Source organism: Carassius auratus, linkage group LG28B (assembly GCF_003368295.1).
Source record: "Carassius auratus strain Wakin linkage group LG28B, ASM336829v1, whole genome shotgun sequence".
In the NCBI taxonomy this organism is placed as follows: domain Eukaryota; kingdom Metazoa; phylum Chordata; class Actinopteri; order Cypriniformes; family Cyprinidae; genus Carassius; species Carassius auratus.
This window is the reverse complement of record NC_039293.1, coordinates 6000797-6021865: the sequence shown is the minus strand read 5'-3', so window position 1 is coordinate 6021865 and position 21069 is coordinate 6000797. Positions and strand designations below refer to the sequence as shown.

General features: G+C 39.9%; 1 protein-coding gene and 2 pseudogenes across 1 annotated transcript; all 3 read right to left on the bottom strand.

Moving 5' to 3' along the window:
• The window catches only part of LOC113067858 (cysteine protease ATG4D-like), a 591286-nt pseudogene that overhangs the window by 237142 nt on the left and 333075 nt on the right, over positions 1 to 21069 (bottom strand).
• On the bottom strand, positions 4070 to 10926 carry LOC113067869 (tripartite motif-containing protein 16-like protein; annotated as a pseudogene).
• On the bottom strand, positions 14497 to 18803 carry LOC113067870 (nuclear factor 7, brain-like). Its single transcript, XM_026240367.1, has 6 exons — positions 17844 to 18803; positions 17005 to 17100; positions 16581 to 16811; positions 16468 to 16490; positions 16269 to 16390; positions 14497 to 16151 (listed from the first exon to the last, which is right to left on the bottom strand). The coding sequence occupies exons 1-6, from the start codon at positions 18243 to 18245 to the stop codon at positions 15667 to 15669; spliced, it is 1359 nt and encodes a 452-aa protein (XP_026096152.1). The 5' UTR covers positions 18246 to 18803; the 3' UTR covers positions 14497 to 15666.

Here is a 21069-nt window from a genome sequence, read left to right as displayed (position 1 = left end):
CAGAGAGAAGAGAACAGAGACACTGCTTACATCCCACAATGCACCACACACAACACAGTACTCGAACTTCAAATCAAACTCTGTATGAGAACCTTAAACCATCCCATGATGCTCAGTGATACTGAAGTTCAGGAGGAGATGAAGCACTCCAGCTGTGGGTGATCTTCATCTGGGGTGCATTTCCCAAAAACAGTATGGTTGCAGTTACCAATAGAGTTCAATAGAATGTGCGACCATACCTAACTAACAATGCTTTTCAGAAACAAACCACTGAACGTCCCTGGGGTCTCCTGGACAAATGCAGAAGCCTAACACCACCATATATGATTTCAGTTACAGTCTGTGCCTCACACATAGCCTCATAGGCAATGCATTTTACAATGCATTTTCGCAGAGGCGAGCAATATAGCTAATCACAGACATTTGTTGATTTCTAAAAAGCAATGGCCAATCAGAGGAGTTTAGGTTGGAATCCATGCTCTTGCCGCTCCAGTCACCAATTATTATTATTATTATTATTTTTTTGTCCAGTGCTGAGTTTTATCGCGCTCGTAACTTCTTTCTAACATTACGCCAGCTATGACGTATATGGGAACTCCTCCCTTCTCCACTTTCGCTGAAATCAAGCTGGGGACAGCTGGCCAATTGATGCGAAGCATGCAATACTGACAGGTCAGAAGGCAGTATAAAATGCATGGGCGTGAAAATTACATCAGAAACATGACTAAACGCTAACACAGCTGATCAAACAGCAACCACGGTGGCTAACGTAATGTCTCATTCCCTCATCTCAGGGAACTGAGGATACGATAGTAACCAGAGGCATTCCCTTTCAAGGTGTCAACTCAACATTACATCGTCTATGACGTATATGGGAACTGTATTAAATACCACTGTGACAGCTGTGAAGATAAGCCCTGAATGGGGTCAATTACACCCACACATAAGCAGGACACTTCTAGTCAATAGCCGCGTCGCTAAGAGTACTCGCATCTGATAGGTGGAACTAGACCAATGAAACATCTGCTCCGACCCTAACAAAATTTGCTTATCTCCATGCAATGAACACAAAGGCTGCACTGAATATGGCAGACACAACACAATGAACACTAAAGCATGAGAGTAAACACAGAGTCGATAGCGTTTGACAAAGAGTTAGCAGCCATGCTAGCTACTGTATAGCTGGTTGTAACAGTTCACAACAAATGAATGAAACTTAACTCATCAAAAGTACATGTGATACGAAAGGAGGAACGAAAGGAACGAAAAGCAGCAAAGCAGCCACATACACCTTCAAGCACAAAACATTGTGACACGGAACAGGTAGAAGGTGTGCACGCCTCTGTAAGTGTGCTCGGCACTCGTGAGTGCAGAGCATCCTGCTCATTTAGGGTCCCCGCAGCGGCCACACATGATGGTTCCACAGCTTGGGCTAGGGTGCCATATCGTGCCATTCGCCTGAGACAGCCGGTCCTTCCTGAGGGGGATTTGCCATGGAGGGGCCACCACTAACTCTCTCAGGTCCACAAAACAGGGCTGATTCAGCCAGTACGGAGCCAAGAGTATGACTGACGCTCTCTCCTCCCTGATTTTGCACAACACCATAGGCAGAATCTACACCGGAGGGAACGCGTAAAGCCTGGCTTCTGGCCAATGCGCTGTCAGAGCATCTCCCGGCAGCGGGGAGTGAGATAGTGAGAAGAACGTGTTTCAGTGTGTGTTCTCACTTGTGGCTAACAAATCCACTTCCGCCCTCCCGAATTGAACCCAAATCATTTGAACTGATTCTGGGTGAAGCTTCCACTCTCCTTGAGGAATCCCTTTCCTTGAAAGCATTTCCGCTCCACAGTTCAGGATACTGGGGATGTGCGCCGCTCTTATGGAGAGAAAGTGTCAGTCTGCCCACAACTGGAGACTTGCTGCCTGTTTGAATAGAGCTCTGAAATGCACGCCGCCCTGGCGACTTATGAGACCACAAAACCATGTTCAAATGAGACCACAGACGTGTTGTCGGTTCGAATCAGTACATGTTGACGCTCCAGTTTCAACCGAAAAATACTGTGAGAAGTTTAAGGCACTTGTGTAAATATGCTGTAAATGCGCTGATTAAGTCAATCAATCACCTTTATTTATTTAGTGCTTTAAACAAAATACATTGCGTCAAAGCACTGAACAACATTCATTTGGAAAACAGTGTCTCAATAATGCAAAATGATAGTTAAAGATTCATCATTGAATTCAGGTATGTCATCTCTGTTCAGTTTAAATAGTGTCTGTGCATTTATTTGCAATCAAGTCAACGATACCGCTGTAGATGAAGTGACCCCAACTAAGCAAGCCAGAGGCGACGGGGGCAAGGAACCGAAACTCCATCGGTGACAGAATTAAGTATTAACTAAATCAAATCAATATTTCGCATGACCAACCTTTGCATTAAAAACAGCTTTTGTCCAGGTTCACTTGCACATTGTTTTTCAGGTAGCTTTACAGGAAGGTTTTCTCAAGTGTCTTGGAGATACGACCACAGTTCTTCTGGATTTAGTTTGTCTCACTTTCATTTGTTTCTTCATGTAATAACAAACAGATATGATGATGGTGAGATCAGATCTCCATGTGGAACACTGGCTGTTTCAGACTGATTGGCAGGGCCAAGCCAAATGGAAGCACTGAATACTGATGAGCCGTGCCTTCTAAAGCAAATCTCAGGAAGCGCCTGTGGTGTGTCGCTATTTGAATCTGGAAGTACGTGTCTTTTAGATCCACTGAGGTGAACCAATCCCCAGGCTGTATCTGTGCCAAGATCTGTTTCAACGTTGACATTCTGAACAGGTCCAGAATTGGACGTAGTCCACCATCCTTCTTTGGCACCATGCACCATGTAGCGGCTGTAAAAACACGCTTTATCGCTCCTTTCTCAAGCAGACTGAGGAATCCTTGTCTCAGAATGGGAAGGTTTTGGGCCAAAGTCAGTGACAGGACCACCCCATTGAAGCGGAGTGGGGGGGGTGGGGGGTCTGTGTTTGAACTGAAGAGAATATCTGTGCTGAATTATTCCCAATATAACTCCACGTGTCCAGGAAGAGAGTGTTAGCTCTACGGCCAGGGTAGCAACCGATGCCATGTTTTGACTGGAGCCCCGTCCCCGTAAGGCTAGAAGCAATGGTGGGAGGATGGCTCGCGGCGGGTACTGTGTGGTCATTATAGGCCATTATTATCATGGGTTGTGGCTCTGCTATGCTCTGAGACTGAGCGAGTGACACGGTGTTTGGTGCAAGAGGAAGAAAAAGCGTACATGTTTTGATAGTGTATTTTTATTTATTTATTCATTTATTTTTACTCACACATTAAAACAGCATTTGAACCCACATAGCAATCGTCGCACATAGAAGCACGGGGGACATGATGCCTTAAACATTGCGCTTCCTCTTAACAGTCTGTCATGAAGATGGCTTGGTAGCCGAGGATGGCGCCCTGGCTCTCTCGCTGCATGGGCTCCTCCTCTGACCCTGATGTTTCCTTCCAGGCCCTGACCACTGCTTGTTTCGGCTGAAATTAGCATCCGGGTCTGGGAGGGGCGCCACAAGGGGCTGTCTAGCTGGTCCCTGAGCCTGGCAAGGTGCAGAAGAAGACCGGGACCTTGCAGACATTGACTGGAGTGAGCAACGGGGAGATCACGTGGCTCATCGCCTTGGCGCACTTCTGCTTCGTGGAGAAACACTCCGTCACCAACTCTACATTGTCACCAAAGAGGCCGAAAGAAGTTACTGTAGGGTTTAAAAGCGTCTTGCGGTCAGCGTTCTTCAGGTCTGCTAGGGTAAGCCACAGGTGCCTGTTAAGGATGACCATGAACACACACAAACACACACACACACATATTCATATGGTGCTACTGGGCCTGAGTGTAAATGAGGAAACGTCAGTGCCGGCACTGCCACACATTCACAACGATGCAGTAGAGACTGTCAATGGGAGGGTCAGAGAGTCCTCAGATTTCATCAAAAATATCTTAAATTGTGTTCCAATGAACAACACAAGGTTGAGTAATTAGTGACAAAATTTTTGGGTGAACTATCCCTTTAATTGTTTAACAGTATTACAATAAATCATGACAGAAGAAACCATTATGGCAAATTATTTGTTCTACAGCATATGAGAAATAATAGGGCACTAAAAACAGCCTGAAAAATCTTAAATATATGTTCATCCTAATGATCTAGAAGTAGCAGAAGCATTGAGTTTTCAGAAAATGACAAATACTGTTGGACAAGATGTTAGAGATGTCTTTAACTGTGGTCAGAAAAAAAAAACTATGCACACAATGTTCCAGTAAGCTAATGCAGAAACTAAACAATTTATTTTAAACAAACTGAGTCAGCAAAAGAGAAATGACAGACTTGTGTATTATTAACATGCAGGAAAGTACAATGCTTTGACATACAGAAGTTTGCAAACCCTTTGAAAATATCTAGCTCATTCAGTAGTGGAAAACACACCTCATGACATCATCAGTCTGCGAAGTAACAAAGCCTGTAGAATATCTGGATTAAGAATATCTAAAACATCTGGATTGTTTAATCGTCTAGAGAGTTTCACCGCTGTCTTTCTATCAAATCCAAACACAGCACAGAGCGGCTGAGTGAATGTGGCCTGGAATCTGTGTAAGAGACTCATTGTGTCAGAGACGCTGTAGAAGGACAAAATCCCTGCGCTGTGATCCACATACACTCCTATTGTACTGGAGATATTGACTACAGGAAGGACAGTCTCTATGTTACTGTGCCAGAATGAGCAGTAGTCTGGAGAGCAGAACAGACTCCAGGACTGATCGTTACGTCCAGCAACACACTCAGGACCATTTCCCTTCCTGCTGATGCTCTTATATGTCACTCCTATATCAACTCCTGATCCCCCATCTCCGGTCCACTCCACCTCCCAGTAACAGCGTCCAGTCACACTCTCTCTACACATCGCCTCTGCCCAATAATCAAATCTGTCTGGATGATCAGGATACGGCAGACGTGTGTCAGAGAAAGTGATCACTGTGTTTTCTTCAAATAGACGGAGATAATAATTCACTGAGTTCAGATCCAGGGTCAACAGACGGGAATCTGATGGAGATAAACACATAATTATTCATGACTTTACATCAATTATATAACATATAAATGCACTGTAAAAAATAAGTGTAATTTTAACTGTAAAATTTTGTAAAAACGCTACGGAAAAAAACTTATAATAGGTTAACAGTAAGTTCCCGTACTATATACAGGGAAAAACTGTAAAAGATCTAACAAAGCATTTAATGTAAATTTACAGTAAAATTCTGTTAATTATACAGCTTTTAGAAGTAAAAAAAGAACAAATCAATGTATAATTTACAGTCTAAAACTGTAAACTGATATTCCCAGAATTCCCTGCGTGACACTCCACGTTTGAAAGTATTTTGTTTAAATAATCATGTTTTTAAATAGTTCTTGTTATCAGTTATGTACATTTGAGCTTTATGTTACATCTTCTGTTGCTTAATGAAAGTTTTTTGCATTATTTAAGTATCACGTGTGTTACCATGATGGTGTTTTGTGTTTCCATAAATGTGCACCTTCTATATGTTAATATATACTTCTGCTTGTGGTGAAGCTACTTGTGATGAGCTTTGATACTTCATGTGGCTTTCTCTTATACAGTACCATCTTTATTAGTATGGTGGTTGTCAGTATTTTCAAGGTACAAAACAGATTTAATTTGTGTGTTGTTGAATTTACTGGTTTATATTCACATTTTCTTGTTTGTAAATTACAGCTTTATATTGTAAAATTAACAGTTTTTGACGTAAATGTGTTTACAGTTTTCTGTATTTTTACAAAATTATTCTGGCAACCACAGCTGCCAAAATTATTTTGTAAAAACTACAGAATTGTTTTTACAGTGTGGGTCTATTCATTAGTATCATCATCTGAGATAAAAACTCTTTCATGGGACAAAAAAAAGAGCATTTCACATAAAAGCTAGCAAATGGTATTCATTTAAAATTAAATTACAAATTTGTGATAAGCAATATACTGTTTGCAAATCAATTTGTATAAATTAGCCACCTTCCCATGAGATCAGGTTAGAATGCACCTTAAATCATTCTTGCAGTACTTTTAGGATTACTTTATAACTTTATTTGTCCCTAGGGAAATTTGTCTTGGACATAAGGGCTTCCACATACAAGAATACATAGGATTATAATAACAGAACAACAACAGCAACAACCAAGAAAAAAAAAATAACTTAAGTGCCTACAATACCTGCAACACCTTCATTTCGCCCCCAGCTTTTGTCCTGAGTTTAGGATATTCACCAATAAAGGAATGAAAGAGTTTCTATACCTATTCAGGATACTCCCTCACTCCCATCACTTTCGTTCCTGTATGAACCAATCTATTTATTTGTGATTTCAGCTTAACTGATAAGTTACCAAACCAAGCCACAATTCCATAAAGTAAGACACTCTCTATCACAGCCTGATAAGATAACATCAATACCCTTTGTTTAACACCAAACACCCTGAGTCTTCGCAGAAAATAAAGTCGCTAGTACATACAGAACAAGACAGTTTACAGTCAATATACACACCCAAGTATTTGTACGAATGAACTTGGGTAATAATACTGTTATGGACCAGTAGTGGAGAATGGTCCCCCAGATGCCCTGGATCAAAAATCATTTATTTCTGGGGGGGTTTTTTTGTTTGTTTTTTTTACAATGAGATGATGGTCCTAACACCATTGTACAAACTTTTCAACCTCCAAGGTATAACTGGAAATGTCCATATCCATATCCATAAATCCCAAGATTGCAGGGAATGAATTAGTAAATCGTGTGCACAATTTATAAATCGAGTGAATTAAATAGTAAATCGAGGGAATGCAATAGTAATCAAGTGCACGTTTTAGTACATTGAGGGAATGAATTAGTAAATCATGCACACGATTTAGCCAAGGCCTACTATTTTTTCTTGCATGTCATGTGCGGGGCTCCATAGAAAGGCACATGTCTATGCCTATAATGTTTCCAAAAAACAAAAACCCCAGTTTACATCTCACTCCAATGATCTTATATGGTTCTGGAATGAACCCCTGGCAAGATCATCATTATTTAGCACAGAAAGTCTCCCAGTGATTACAAGGGTTTGTGTGTATTTTTATTGTAACTCACATTGTAGGAACTCCTTCCTAGTCGTAAATTGATGATTCGGGACAATAACCTGGACGGTTTTCACTATAAACATCAAAGAATATGTGTGCATCAGTGCAAACTCTTTAATTCCCAAGTCAAGAATTAAGATACTACCATTTTATATTTATTGAACAGTGCTCAACTCTTTTCTGAGAGTAAAACAGTAGCCTATTACCTGTTTTAGATAACCTTTCTATTTCATCTGTGCAGAACTGCTGCAGTTTATCTCTGAGCTGAGAGACAGACTTCACTACTTCATCAAAATTGGGACGAGAACTGACAGTGAAGCTGTCTGTAGATCCAGAGAGAGAGACAGATGGGCAGCTCTATAGACACAAACACAAAAACATTACCTCTGTGCAATTAAAGAAGCCTGTAGTCTTCAGTCCTTTGTTTAAAGGGTTAGTTCACTCAAAAATGAAAATTAATCTGTGTTTTATTCACGCTCAAGCCTTCCTAGGTGTATATGACTTTCTTCTTTCAGACATATCCAATTATTGTTAGTCTGAGTTATATAAAAAAATGTAGCAGGTGGATGTTTCTGTTTAACAGTCCAAGACAAGTTAAATAAAGCCATGCAACCATAATAAAACGTGTCTCACACAGCTCTGGGGCATGCATAAAGGCATCCTAATTTTCATTTTGGGGTGAACTAACTCTTTAAGAAGATCTCTGTTACCTGGAGGAAATGAATATGATCATCTGTGTTTGAAAGCTGTTTCAGTTCAGTCTCTTTCCACCTCAGATCATCAAGCTCCAGCTCCAGTTAAGCCAGTCTTTGTTCAGCTTGTTTCACTGCAGCTCTTTCCTGATCTCTGATCAGCTGCGTCACCTCAGAGCGACGTTTCTCAATGGAGCGGACGAGCTCGGTGAAGATCTTCTCACTGTCCTCCACTGCTGTCTGTGCAGAGCGCTGTTACAGGACACACAGCACAATAAAACCATATTTATCTGATTAGCAATTTCAGTTGTTAGTTAAAAAAAACTATAAAGCATTTTTAACAAGCCTTTCACGGAAAGGTTCTTCGGGCAATTGAACGTTCTTATACAGCATTGCTTTTGCACCACATACTGTAGTTCTAGGAAGCCAGCAGGGTCGTTCCTACCCTGGTTAGGTATGTTTTGAAGCTGGGATGCTGATTTGAGCTGGTTTATGCTGGTCCTTTGCTGGTTTAAGCTGGTCCTTAGCTGGTCATTTGTTCGTCCTAAACTGGTCCGACCAGCACATGACCAGCTAAGGACCAGCAAAGGACCAGTTTAAACTAACAAAGGACCAGCTCCAACAGTATTTACAAATGCCAAAAACCAGTGAATGGAGGACACTGTGTTTGAAGCTGTTCTAGTTGTGTGTTGAAGGTTTTGTGATAAAAAAGATGGAATGTAAATTAATAATTTAATTTAAAATACATTCTTAGTTCCTGAGGTGGGAACACACCAAATTCATATCCGCCAATACTTCTAGAAACTTAAAAAGGTTCCTCCGGTGCGAAAGCGCATATTGTATCTTCCTGGCTCCTTTACTTTCAGAAGTGTGAAGGAGACTTCTCAAACTTATCCAAACTCACCTTATGAGACTCCAGAGCCTCTCTCATCCGCTTTAGATCCATCTTTCTCTGCTGGATTGTTTTCTGGATGTTCCTCTGTGTTTCCTCTAAATGTCTCTGCAGAAAACAGATATTTTAATATTTATAATTTTATATATATATATATATATATATATATATATATATATATATAGTACAATATGTACAATACAAAAGCAATGGTATTTCATATTGTACTTTGATATTACAATATCATAATATGATAATTGATATTGTACATAAAAACTTTTAATTCAATGATATATATACAGTGGGGATCGAAAGTTTGGGCACCCCTTGCAGAATCTGTGAAAATATGAGTAATTTTCAAAAAATAAGAGAGATCATACTAAATGCATGTTATTTTTTATTCAGTACTGTCCTGAGTGAGATATTGTACATAAAAGATATTAACATTTATTCCACAAGACAAAAAAAATGCTGAAATTATTAAAATAACCCCACTCAAAAGTTTGGGAACCCTTGGTTCTAAGTACTGTGTTCTGTTACCTGATGATCCTCGACTGTCTTTCTGTTTTGTGATGGTTGTGCATGAGTCCCTTGTTTGTTCTGAACAGTTAAACTGAGCAGCGTTCTTCAGAAAAATCTTTAAGCTCCTGCAGATTCTTCAGTTTTCCAGCATCTTTGCATATTTGAAAGTCACTGCTGGAAAGGGTTCAAATATGCAAAGGGGTGCCCAAACTTTCGATCCCCACTGTATATATATCATTGAATTGAATTGAATTAAAAGTTTTTGTAAACAGAGTGACTGTCAGCCACATTAAAAAAAGTTAACAGCTTAAGTCATTTGTGGATTAATGCTTATTGGAGATGCAAACCGTTTAAAACGATTAAGTTCGATTTGGTGAACTGGTTCAAAAAGATCCGGTTACATCGAATGATTCGTTCGCAAACCGGATATCACAAGCTGCTTTGTTTTGAACTCTCTCTCACAACAGACACGGAAGAGAAGACAATGCTGAATAAAGTCATAGTTTTGGACCAAAATTATTTTCGCTGCTTCAAGAAACTCTAACGGACCCTCTGATGTCACATGGACTACTTTGATGATGTTTTTCTTACCTTTCTGGACATGGACAGTAGACCGTACACACAGTTTCAATGGAGGGACTGAGAGCTCTCAGACTAAATCTAAAATATCTTAAACTGTGTCCTGAAGATGAACGGAGGTCTCACGGGTTTGGAACGACATGAGGGTGAGTCATTAATGACATAATTTTCATTTTTGGGTGAACTAACCCTTTAAGTCTGACTTTATTTGATCAAAAACACAATGTCTATCTTTCTAAAACACAATCAGTTTCCCTGATTGAGAGAAAAATCATATACCAAATGAAGAGAGAAACAACATTTACTCAACTTAAAATTCATTTAAGAGATACAGTTTTGAGCAGTACCTGTTTTTCCGCTCTTGCCACTCCAGTTGATACCGTGTCATGATTTTTGTGTTCGTCCACTAAACACAGCATACAGATACATCTCTGGTCAGTACGGCAGTAAATCTCCAGTATTTTACCATGTCGAGAGCACATCATCTCCTGCAGTCGTCCAGTGGCGTCCATCAGATCGTGTCCTTTACCTCTGAAGAGACTCTCATGCTGATCAAGGTGATTCTGACAGTAAGAGCTTCGACAGTCCAGACAGGATTTCACTGCTTTCTGTTTAATCCCAGTGCAGGAGTCACACTGAACATCTCCAGATCCAGTGCGATGAACTGCAGGAGCAGCAGGAACAGGAGCAGACTGGAGTCTCATTGTCTTCAGCTTCTCCACCATCTCAGCAAACACCACGTTTTTACCCAAAACAGGTCTTGGTGTGAAGGTCTTTCTGCACTGAGGACATCTGTAGATTCCCTTCCAATCCTCCTCATCCCAGCAACTTGTGATGCATCTCATACAGTAACTGTGTCCACAGGGAACCGTCACTGGATCCTTCAGCAGATCCAGACACACTGAACAGCAGAACTGATCCTCAGCCCATGAGATACTGGCTTCTGCCATTTCACTGTATATGAACACACAGAGAGACGATATGCACTGGAGCTCACCAGTTGAGATCCTTCTTTTAAGGGAAAGGGTTTATATATCTTCCTGATAACATACCTGAGAAACAGGTTTTTCTGCAGGGAGTGACTTACTGTAACTTTTTGTTTAAAAACTACACTGTTTAGATGACACAGTGGTTTAAAATTCAGTAAACTGTTTATGAACTCTGTATTCTACTTTATTTGGTTCTAATAGTACTAGCATCACAAACTACACCACACAATAATATAAATTATGTAACGGCACAATATCATAACTGAATCATGATTGAGATATGAGAGAGACTCACTAATGTCCATGATGAAACAAGCACAATGAGGAAAAATTTTCTTAAAATATTCTAAATAATTAAAAAAATAAAAAGTAGAACAAGCACTGAAATTTTAGGAACGTTTATGTTTAGGAATGTGGTTGGATGAGATTTGAAATGAAGGAAGAGAAACTATGAACGCAATGTTCCGGTAAAACAGAGGAATGCACTATAAACACAAACAAGTTTGTTCTATAAACACGGTAATGTGTTTATACTCAATCCACTCATCGCACTGTCTATTCTCATTGATATCACTTCAAGGACAGCTTGCTAGTCTCTCCCTGGACTTCTTGCAAGTTTGCCATCATTGCCAGCCTTCGTCCTGTCTTCTCCATGTGCTACTCCTAGGAAGGAAAAGTGACATTGTTTAAATTTTGTTACAAGCCAAGTTACCCACTCAGACTATGAGATACTTACCTGCTGTCTCGCATCACTTCACTCCAAATGAAAACCTGTTTAATAAAGAACCCTGTTGCACTTACCTGAGTCACTCCACACAGTTCCAGATCATTTTTTCAGTGCCCCAGAATCAGAATCAGAATCAGAATCAGAAAGAGCTTTATTGCCAAGTATGTTTGCGCATACAAGGAATTTGTTTTAGTGACATAAGCTTCCAGTACACAGAGACATCAACACACACATACAAAAAAATAAAATAAAAAATAAATTTAAAAAAATAATAATAATAATGTAGGCAAATAGATAAGTGTATAAACAATTGTGCTATAAATGATAATGGAATAGGATTGAATAAGATGCAGGGATGTACTAGGATGGAGGGGTAACAAATAAATATAAGGATATTGCACTTTTGTTTGCATAAGCATAAGTGGGGAACATTTAACTGTTCATGAGGTAGATTGCCTGGGGGAAGAAACTGTTTTTGTGCCTTGCTGTTCTGGTATTTGCGGCTCTGAGACGCCGGCCAGATGGCAAAAGTTCAAAAATGGGGTGACTTGGATGTGAGGGATCCAGAGTGATTTTCTGAGCCCTTTTCCTCACTCTGGATGTATACAGTTCTTGAAGGGTGGGCAGGGGAGCACCAATAATCCTTTCAGCAGTCCGAACAGTTCTCTGTAGTCTTCTGATGTCCGATTTTGTTGCTGAACCAAACCAGACAGTTATTGAAGTACAGAGAACAGACTCAATGACGGCTGAGTAGAACTGTTTCAGCAGCTCCTGTGGCAAGTTAAACTTCCTCAGCTGGCGAAGGAAATACAACCTTTGTTGGGCCTTTTTTACAATGGAGTCAATATGATTGTCCCAATTCAGGTCCTGAGAGATGGTGGTTCCCAGGAATCTGAATGACTCCACCTCAGTCACAGTGCTGTTCATGATGGTGAGTGGGGAAAGTGCAGGTGGGTTTCTCCTAAAGTCCACGATCAACTCCACTGTTTTGAGCGTGTTCAGCTCCAGGTTGTTAAGACTGCACCAGACAGCCAGCTGCTCAACCTCTTGTCTGTAAGCAGACTGTCCTGGATGAGGCCGAGGACTGTAGTGTTGTCTGCAAACTTCAGGAGCTTGACAGAGGGGTCTTTAGAGGTGCAGTCGTTGGTGTACAGGGAGAAGAGCAGAGGGGAGAGAACACAGCCCTGAGGGGCGCCAGTGTTAGTGGTGCAGCTGTTTGACATGAATTTCCCCAGTCTCACTAACTGTTGCCTATCTGTCAGAAAGCTGGTGATCCACTGACAGATAGAGCTAGGAACAGAGAGCTGGGTCAGTTTGGTCTGGAGGGTTGTTGGGATGATGGTGTTGAAAGCCGAACTAAAGTCCACAAACATGATCCTCACATAAGTCCCTGTTTTGTCCAGATGTTGCAGGATGAAGTGCAATCCCATGTTGATTGCATCATCCACGGACCTGTTTGCTCGGTAAGCAAACTGGAGGGGGTCCAGTAAGGGTCCAGTGATGTCCTTCAGATAACCCAGAACCAGTTTTTCAAACGACTTCATGACGACAGACGTAAGTGCCACAGGTCTGTAGTCGTTAAGTTCTGCTATCTTGGGTTTCTTTGGAATGGGGATTATGGTGGAGCGTTTGAAGCAGGAAGGCACTTCACACAACTGCAGGGATCTGTTGAAGATCTGTGAAAAGATGGGGGCCAGCTGGTCAGCACAGATTTTCAGACAGGCTGGTGTAACGCCATCTGGGCCTGGTGGGCCTCTAGAAATATTTTACCTATAGGGCGAGGGTGCCCAAACCTGCTCCTGAAGAACCACTGTCCTGAACAGTTTAACCTTAATTAAACAGAATTGAACTAATAATGGCCTTCAGATTCATTGCACAGCAAAAAAAAAAAATAAAAAATGTTAAATTAACTCCATAATTTAACACTCCATTTAGAGTTAGGGATGTCTCCACAATTATTAACCAAGGAAAAAATCTATGCTTGGCAAGTGTGAGTTTTCACAATGCTTCCACAAGCTTCCACAAGTTCTTACCATTGAGACTGGTAATTGAAACTGGAGTAATTGGAGACAGAATCGGTCTCATCAGCCAGTTGATTTAAGAGGCCAAACAGAAGAAAGGAAATTTAACAGTAGTCTGGTTGGATCTAATGAATACTTATGGATCTATTCCACATGACCTCATCCAGCTTGGACTCGACCATTACTACATCCCAGCTGTTATTCAAGAACTGCTCATCAGCTATCTAAGGGGATTAAAATGAGGTTTACATCAGCCCAGTGGACAACCAACTGGCAGGATCTTCAGAAGGGAATCCCAATGGTATGTATCATCTCCCTACCCTCTTTAACATGGGCATAAACCTTCTAATAATAGCAGCAGAAGGAATAACCCATGGCCCCATCCTAGAGTCAGGTATTATTCAGCAAGTGCTCCAGGGTTTTATAGATGATCTAACAATAGCAACTGTGACACATGTTCAAGTGAGATGGGTACTGGAAACATTGGATTATATAGTCACTTGGGCGAGGTTGTCATTTAAGCCCAGGAAATCCAGAAGGCTAGTCATGAGGAAGGGTAAAGTCATAAGTAAGTTTAGCCTGCAAGTTCAAGGTGAGGTCATTCCAACCATCGAGGACAGCCCTATAAAGTGACTGGGGAAGTGGTTCAATGCATCACTGAAAGATGGTGCCAATGTTGCAGACACTGTGAAGCAAACAGAATAGTGGTTAAAGAAGATCAATAGGTCCGGACTCCTTGTAAAATTTTAATCCTGGCTGTATCAGCATGCCCTTCTGCCCAGGCTCCTAATCAGGCTCCTAACAGTCTATGAGTTCCTTCTAACACTTGTGGAAGGCATTGAGAGAAAAAGTAACGTGCACCTATGGAGGTGGTCGGGGATTCCCCCAAGCTTCTCTTCAGTGGACCACTACATTTGATCAGGACCACTGCAGCTCCCTCTGTCATCTGTTGGGGAGGAGTTCAAGGTGGCAAAATGCAGTTGCGCTAAGTCTAAAGATGTCCGGGTAAAGCAAGCAGGCATCACAAGATCAGGCCATAAATAACACAAAAGTGTGTGTGTTTTTATGATTCATAACACAACAATAAATGTCCTTATATACATTTTATATTATAGTAAAAAAGGCAAAAGTTTTCTTCATTTTAAAAATTTACAGAATTATGTTTATTTGTGTCTGGCAACTTGAAAAATGTACTTTATTGGAGTGTAAGCATTTAATTATATATAAGCATTTCACAGATTTTCTGTCAGTACACCATATTTATACAAATTACTAAATGCATTTATTTCTATTAAAATATATGGAAACAGATAGAAAATGACTGGTCTTAAAAGATTGCTTATTAGTTATAAGGCAAACCTTAAAGGGATAGTTCCCCCACAAAAAATGAACATTTATCCATGATTTACTCACCCTCAAACCACCCTATAGGTGTCTTTCATACAAACATAATCTGACTTATATAAAAAAAAATATCCTGGCTCTTTCAAGCTTTATAATGGTAGTGAATGGCGCTCACAATTTTGAAGCCCCAAAAATAGAGCATCCATCCATCTTAAAAGTAATCCATTCCAAAAGTGATTCATACTGTCTATATTGCACAGAAGACTTGTTTGCAATAGATTAGTTCACAATATAAAATTATATTATAAAATTATAATCTCAGACTTTACAAGAATCATGTAAACTCTATATTATTACTTTAGTGGTCAACTAGATGTCAGAATAATGTCATACTGACCGAATAGTTAAAGTTTGAATTTTAAAGGTAATTCCCCAAAACCTAGTTTTGGATTTTTCTTCCGTGCATTACAGCACACCGTTTTCATCTAGTTTTCCACAGAAGAAAGCAAGTCATGCATGTCTGGAAGAACATGAACATATTAAATATTAAAGAAATGCATTATTTTTAACTTTTTGGGTTTCATGTGTTTTTCACAGTTTAAAATGACTTGATGTTTCCAGGTTTTCCATGACTGTAGCAGCTCTAAAAATATCTGAGAATACTGTGTATGAAATTAAGTGACTTGATATTAACTTCAGCACTATAATGACTATAATGGTAAGATCCTCAGAGGGGAAAACCTATAACAACGGAAGAATGGAAAGACCGTGTCAGTGAAGGTGGTTGTGAATGTGTGTAGATGTGTGTTAGTCACAGGATCAGAGAAGGACACAGTTCCTCTCTCATAGTCCAGATCCACTCTCACACGCTCAAGATCCTGTTCAAGAGGAAAACCTGATGGTTCAAATAATCCATACCACACACACCAGACATCAGCGCTAAAGAAATCACGTCCCTTCCTCTGGTTTGATGCTGTAGTTACTCCAAGATTCCAGCATTTGCTTTTTTTAATCTCCACGTCCCAGCAGTGTGTTCCTGAGCTAAACCCCTCTGAACCCAGAACACAAGAATAATGGTCAAATCTCTCTGGATTATCAGGAAGAGGTTGTTTCTTCCAGCTGTGTCTTGCACAGGTCAGATCATCAGACACGATAAGATCTGGATTTGCAGTGTTAGGATCCAGAATCACAGGTCCTGATGAGACACAATCAACAGATGCTTTTATGAGACTTATCAAACACATCAGAAATCTGTAAAATCTTCACACATTTTCAGTGTATGTGTAAGAGCACAGATCTTCTGGAGACTCACTGTATTGGACGATGTCCTGCATCTTCTTCCAGACTCTGAAGGACAGGTTTCCCAAATATCGTGGCACATTAATCAAGGCTCCAGAAGGTGTCTGTGGATCCGGCTCTGATGAGATCTGGACTCTGGAAAAACATTCAGGATTAGAAATGACCTTTGACTTCAGAAGCAGAGAGACCAGAGACACCAGCAGATCACTCACCTTTCCATTGAGACTGGAAACTCCTGCAGAACAAACACACCATTGATCATCAACAACTCAATCAATCAATCTATCAATCAAACAGTCAATTTATCCATAATCTGAAGTCAAACCTTTAGAAAGCAGACATCACTGGCTCTCATCCTCTCCTCCGTGTCTTTGATTGTCTGTGAAAGAGCTGAGATGTGTCTGTTGATCTCCTCCAGCTTCTCCTTCATCATCTGCTTCTTCTGCTCCTCTTCCTCCCTCAGCGCAGTGATTGTAGCGTCTTCTTCGTCTCTGAGAAACTGATGAAGCTTCTCAAACTGCAGTTTAATCTGACGCTCTGTATGCTCAGCTTGAGACTGAAATCAAACCACACTTCAATCATCTCAGTCAATACACTACAAATGTCTTTACAAATTATGAAATCATTTATGATTTAGATTTTCTTGGTTCTTGATTCCCATCCTGTCATTATAGTCATAAGCCTAAATGTGTCCCACATCTGTGATTATAATCTTGCTGGGCATTTGAGTCTTGATTCTGTTTCCTCACCTTGATGTGTTGAACTGTTTTCACACACTCTTTTTTCATCTTCTCTCTGTGTGTCAGTTTCTCTTGTAAGGTCTTCAGTGCTGTATTGAGCTCCTCCTACAATTTGACAAAGGTAAATCTCTAAAACATCGGTTACTGGGAAATCTGAAAGTGATTTTCAGGCTTTTCAACATATCAATGTTTATGATTCTGTTTAAATTTAGTACATTTTAAAGCTATAAAGTATAGATTTGTATTTTGAATTATATGAACGCTTTATTATTATATTTATGTAGACAAAGATTTCTATCCTTGCTTTTCTCCACTAGCCATTAAACCAGGTTTTAATGATTTTGACATGAATTTTGAGCAGACGAGGAAAATTGAACTGTTTCCTTACAGTGCTAGTCTACTTGTGTTCATGTATTAAGGACAAGCTTGTGAAAAATAAAGGAAAACAAGAGCATAATTGCAATTGAGAGGTAATGCATTACACAAGACTGATTATTTATTTATATATTTGTTGTTGTTTTTTAATATTGTTTATTGTATATTTTGGTGTTTTTATGTGTGAAATAAATGTTGAAGTTTGTTAATGAACCTTTGTCCAGACACGTCGTGTTATAAAGCTATAAAAAAATCAGCGCCTGCATAAAAGTGATAAGGAAAGCCATTTTTAGGACTTGTAATTTGCATATTTGTTATTCAGTGGTGCATTTTTTTTCTTCACATAATTGCTGTTTTGCAAGTTCATTGCAAATGTTGTACTTGGAAACAAAACAGGAAAAAAAAATCCAAACATATTTAAACAACGCTAAAAAAAAAAAAAAAAAGCCATAAAAATCATTAAACTGTCCTACCTTGTAAGAAGAAACGATTTCATTAATGGGCCTGAACGTGTGATTGATGTATTTCTGTGAATCTCTACACACTAAACACAACGGCTGTTTGTCCTCCAGACAGAAGAGTTTGAGTTTCTCTCCGTGTAAACTACACATCTCCTCAGATCCTGATGAAATCCTCTCATTTCTCTCCTCCGTGAATGACTCACACAAGTTTTTTAGCACTAGATTACATGGATGTTCATCTCTCGAGGATCTTCTCCTGCAGAGAGGACACTCCTGAGTTTCCTTGGTTTTCCAAAACTGTTGAAGACAGTCTTTACAGAAACTGTGACTACAGGATAAAACAACAGGATCCTTGAAGATTTCACAGCACACGGGACAAGAAAGCTCTTCTGCAGATACATTTAATGAAGCCATTTTCACTGTTGTCAAGAGATCCACTTGTTTAAACCTCTTTTAAAAACAAGTTTTTTTGAATGTTCTGTTCTCCACTAATCACTGATTCCTTTTTTTTTCTCCCAGAGATACAGAAAGGAGGCAGCAGAACAGAAATAATGAGACAGTCTCTTCCTGGTAAGTCTTGTAATGGGGGGAGTTTATGCACTTTTATTATCTTGCCTGTTTGTATCTCATGCTCTTTGACCCTCTGCTGCATGATTTGACTCTGATCTCTGGATTGTGATTTAGAATCTGAATGGATGGACAGAGTCAGTTCTGTGTGAATAGTTCTCATGTAAAGTCAATGACAGAACTGTAGAGTTGGCCTCTTCACACCATCAGTAACACGCGGTGACAAAGTGACATGATCCTGTTCAATTCAATGGAGAACTGTTTACTTCTGTTACAGTGACTGTTGGCAACAGAATGTAGGTGTTGTTCATCTGGTTAATGATTTAATGCACTTAAAATAGTGCTGTAGTTTAGATAAAAAGCTCTCCAACCTCAGAATGTAACTTCTTACAATGAGAAAATTAGTCAAAACGTAATGTCTTTTACAAACCCGATTCCAGAAAGTACAAATTGTGAATAAAAATAGAATGCAATGATGTGGGAGTTTCAAATTTCAATATTTTATTCAGAATACAACATAGATGGCATATCAAATGTTTAAACTGAGAAAATTTATAATTTTAAGGGAGAAATAAGTTGATTTTAAATTTCATGGCATCAACACATCTCAAAAAAGTTTGGACCAGGCCATGTTTACCACTGTGTGACATCCCCTCTTCTTTTTATAACAGTCTGCAAACGTCTGGGGACTGAGGAGACGAGCTGCTCAAGTTTAGGAATAGGAATGCTGTCCCATTCTTGTCTAATACAGGCTTCTAGTTGCTCAACTGTCTTAGGTCTTCTTTGTGGCATCTTCCTCTTTATGATGTGCTAAATGTTTTCTATGGGTGAAAGATCTGGACTGCAGGCTGGCCACTTCAGTACCCGGATCCTTCTTCTACACAGCCATGAGGTTGTAATTGATGCAGTATGTGGTCTGGCATTGTCATGTTGGAAAATGCAAGGTCTTCCCTGAAAGAGATGACATCTGGATGGTAGCAGATGTTGTTCTAGAACTTGGATATACCTTTCAGCATTGATGGTGCCTTTCCAGATGTGTAAGCTGCCCATTCCACACACACTCATTCAACCCCATACCATCAGAGATGCAGGCTTCTGAACTGAGCGCTGATAACAACTTGGGTTGTCCTTTTCCCCTTTAGTCCGGATGACATGGCGTCCCATTTTTCCAAAAAGAACTTCAAATTTTGATTCGTCTGAACACAGAACAGTTTTCCACTTTGACTCAGTCCATTTTAAATGAGCCTTGGCCCAGAGAAAACACCTCCGCTTCTGGATCATGTTTAGATATGGCTTCTTTTTGACCATTCGCTGTCATTGGTGATCCTCTTCCCATCTTGACTTCTGAGAGACACTGCCACTCCGAGAGGCTCTTTTTATACCCAATCATGTTCCCAATTGACCTAATAAGTTGCAAATTGGTCCTCCAGCTGTTCCTTATACGTACATTTGACTTTTCCGCCCTCTTATTGCTACCTGTCCTATATATATATATAGTTTTTTTTTTTTGGTACATTCTGAGAAAAAAAGTTTGCACTAGTGAGTTCAGAAACACAAAAAGGCCTGGACGTCCACGGAAGACAACAGTGAGGATGATCAGAGAATCCTTTGGTAAAGAAAAACCCTTTCACAGTGTCCAGCCAAGAGAAGGACACTCTCCAGAAGTTAGACGTGTCACTGTCGAAGTCTACAATCAAGAGAAGACTTCACAAAGGACAAATACAGAGGCTCCACCACAAGCTGCAAACAAGGCCAGGTTAGACTTTGACAAAAAAAAAAAAAAAAATTATTAAAACAATAAGCCAGACCACTTCTGGAATAGCTTTCTTTGGACGGTTGAAATTAAGATCAACCTGTACCAGAATGACAGGAAGAATGAAGTATGGGGAAGGCTTGGAGCAGCTCATGATCCAAAGCACAAAACATCATCTGTGAAACATGGAGCAGTGTGAACATGAGCGAGCGTGGCTCCCAGTGGCACTGGGTTACTGCTGTTTATTAATGATGTGACAGGTGTATAGAGATGTCTGCCCAGATTCAGTCAAATGGAGCAAAGTTTATTAGACGCCGTTTCATAGCTCAAATGGACAATGTACAAATGTACAGCAAAAGCAACCCAGGAGTCTCTGAAGGTAAAAAGTGGAAAATTCTTCAATGGCCAATCTAATCTCCTGATTTATAAAATGAACACTTAAAAATAGCCTTCAGGGAACATTCTGGGAAGGTTCTCTCTAGGTTATGAAAATAAATCCTAAAATAACCTGCAGGGACCTTTCTGGGAAGGTTCTTTTTAGGTTATTAAAAAGAACCTACAGGGAACATTCCCAGAACGTTATTTGGTTCACAAAAAAATAAAAGAAAAAGAAAAACCTGCAGGGAACCATATGGGAACATTAGGGGAATGTTTTCATGGTAAAACCACTAATGGTTAAAGGTTGATTGTGTTTAATGGTATTGTGGTGGAAACCATTAGAATTTCTGTGATGGTTTTTTTTTGTTTAGCGGGGTGGGCTGATCTGGATTCAGGTTAGGAGCAGCACTACAGTCAATCAGTAATGGAAAGTAGTTCAGTCATCATTTCTTAGGATTGTCTGTATGCTGCATGGTGAATCCAAGACACTGTATTTCCCAGAAGACCTCCAGATGTTCTGAGACCAGTGTGGCTTCATTC

Excerpts from the sequence above, each read along its gene's own strand:
- LOC113067870 (XM_026240367.1), bottom strand. The coding sequence starts at position 18,245 with ATGGCTTCATTAAATGTATCTGCAGAAGAGCTTTCTTGTCCCGTGTGC. Across the intron at positions 17,101-17,843 it reads AAATCGTTTCTTCTTACAAG|GAGGAGCTCAATACAGCACT; the intron begins GTAGGACAGTTT and ends GTCAAATTGTAG. Across the intron at positions 16,391-16,467 it reads TTTCCAGTCTCAATGGAAAG|AGTCCAGATCTCATCAGAGC; the intron begins GTGAGTGATCTG and ends ATGTTTTTCCAG.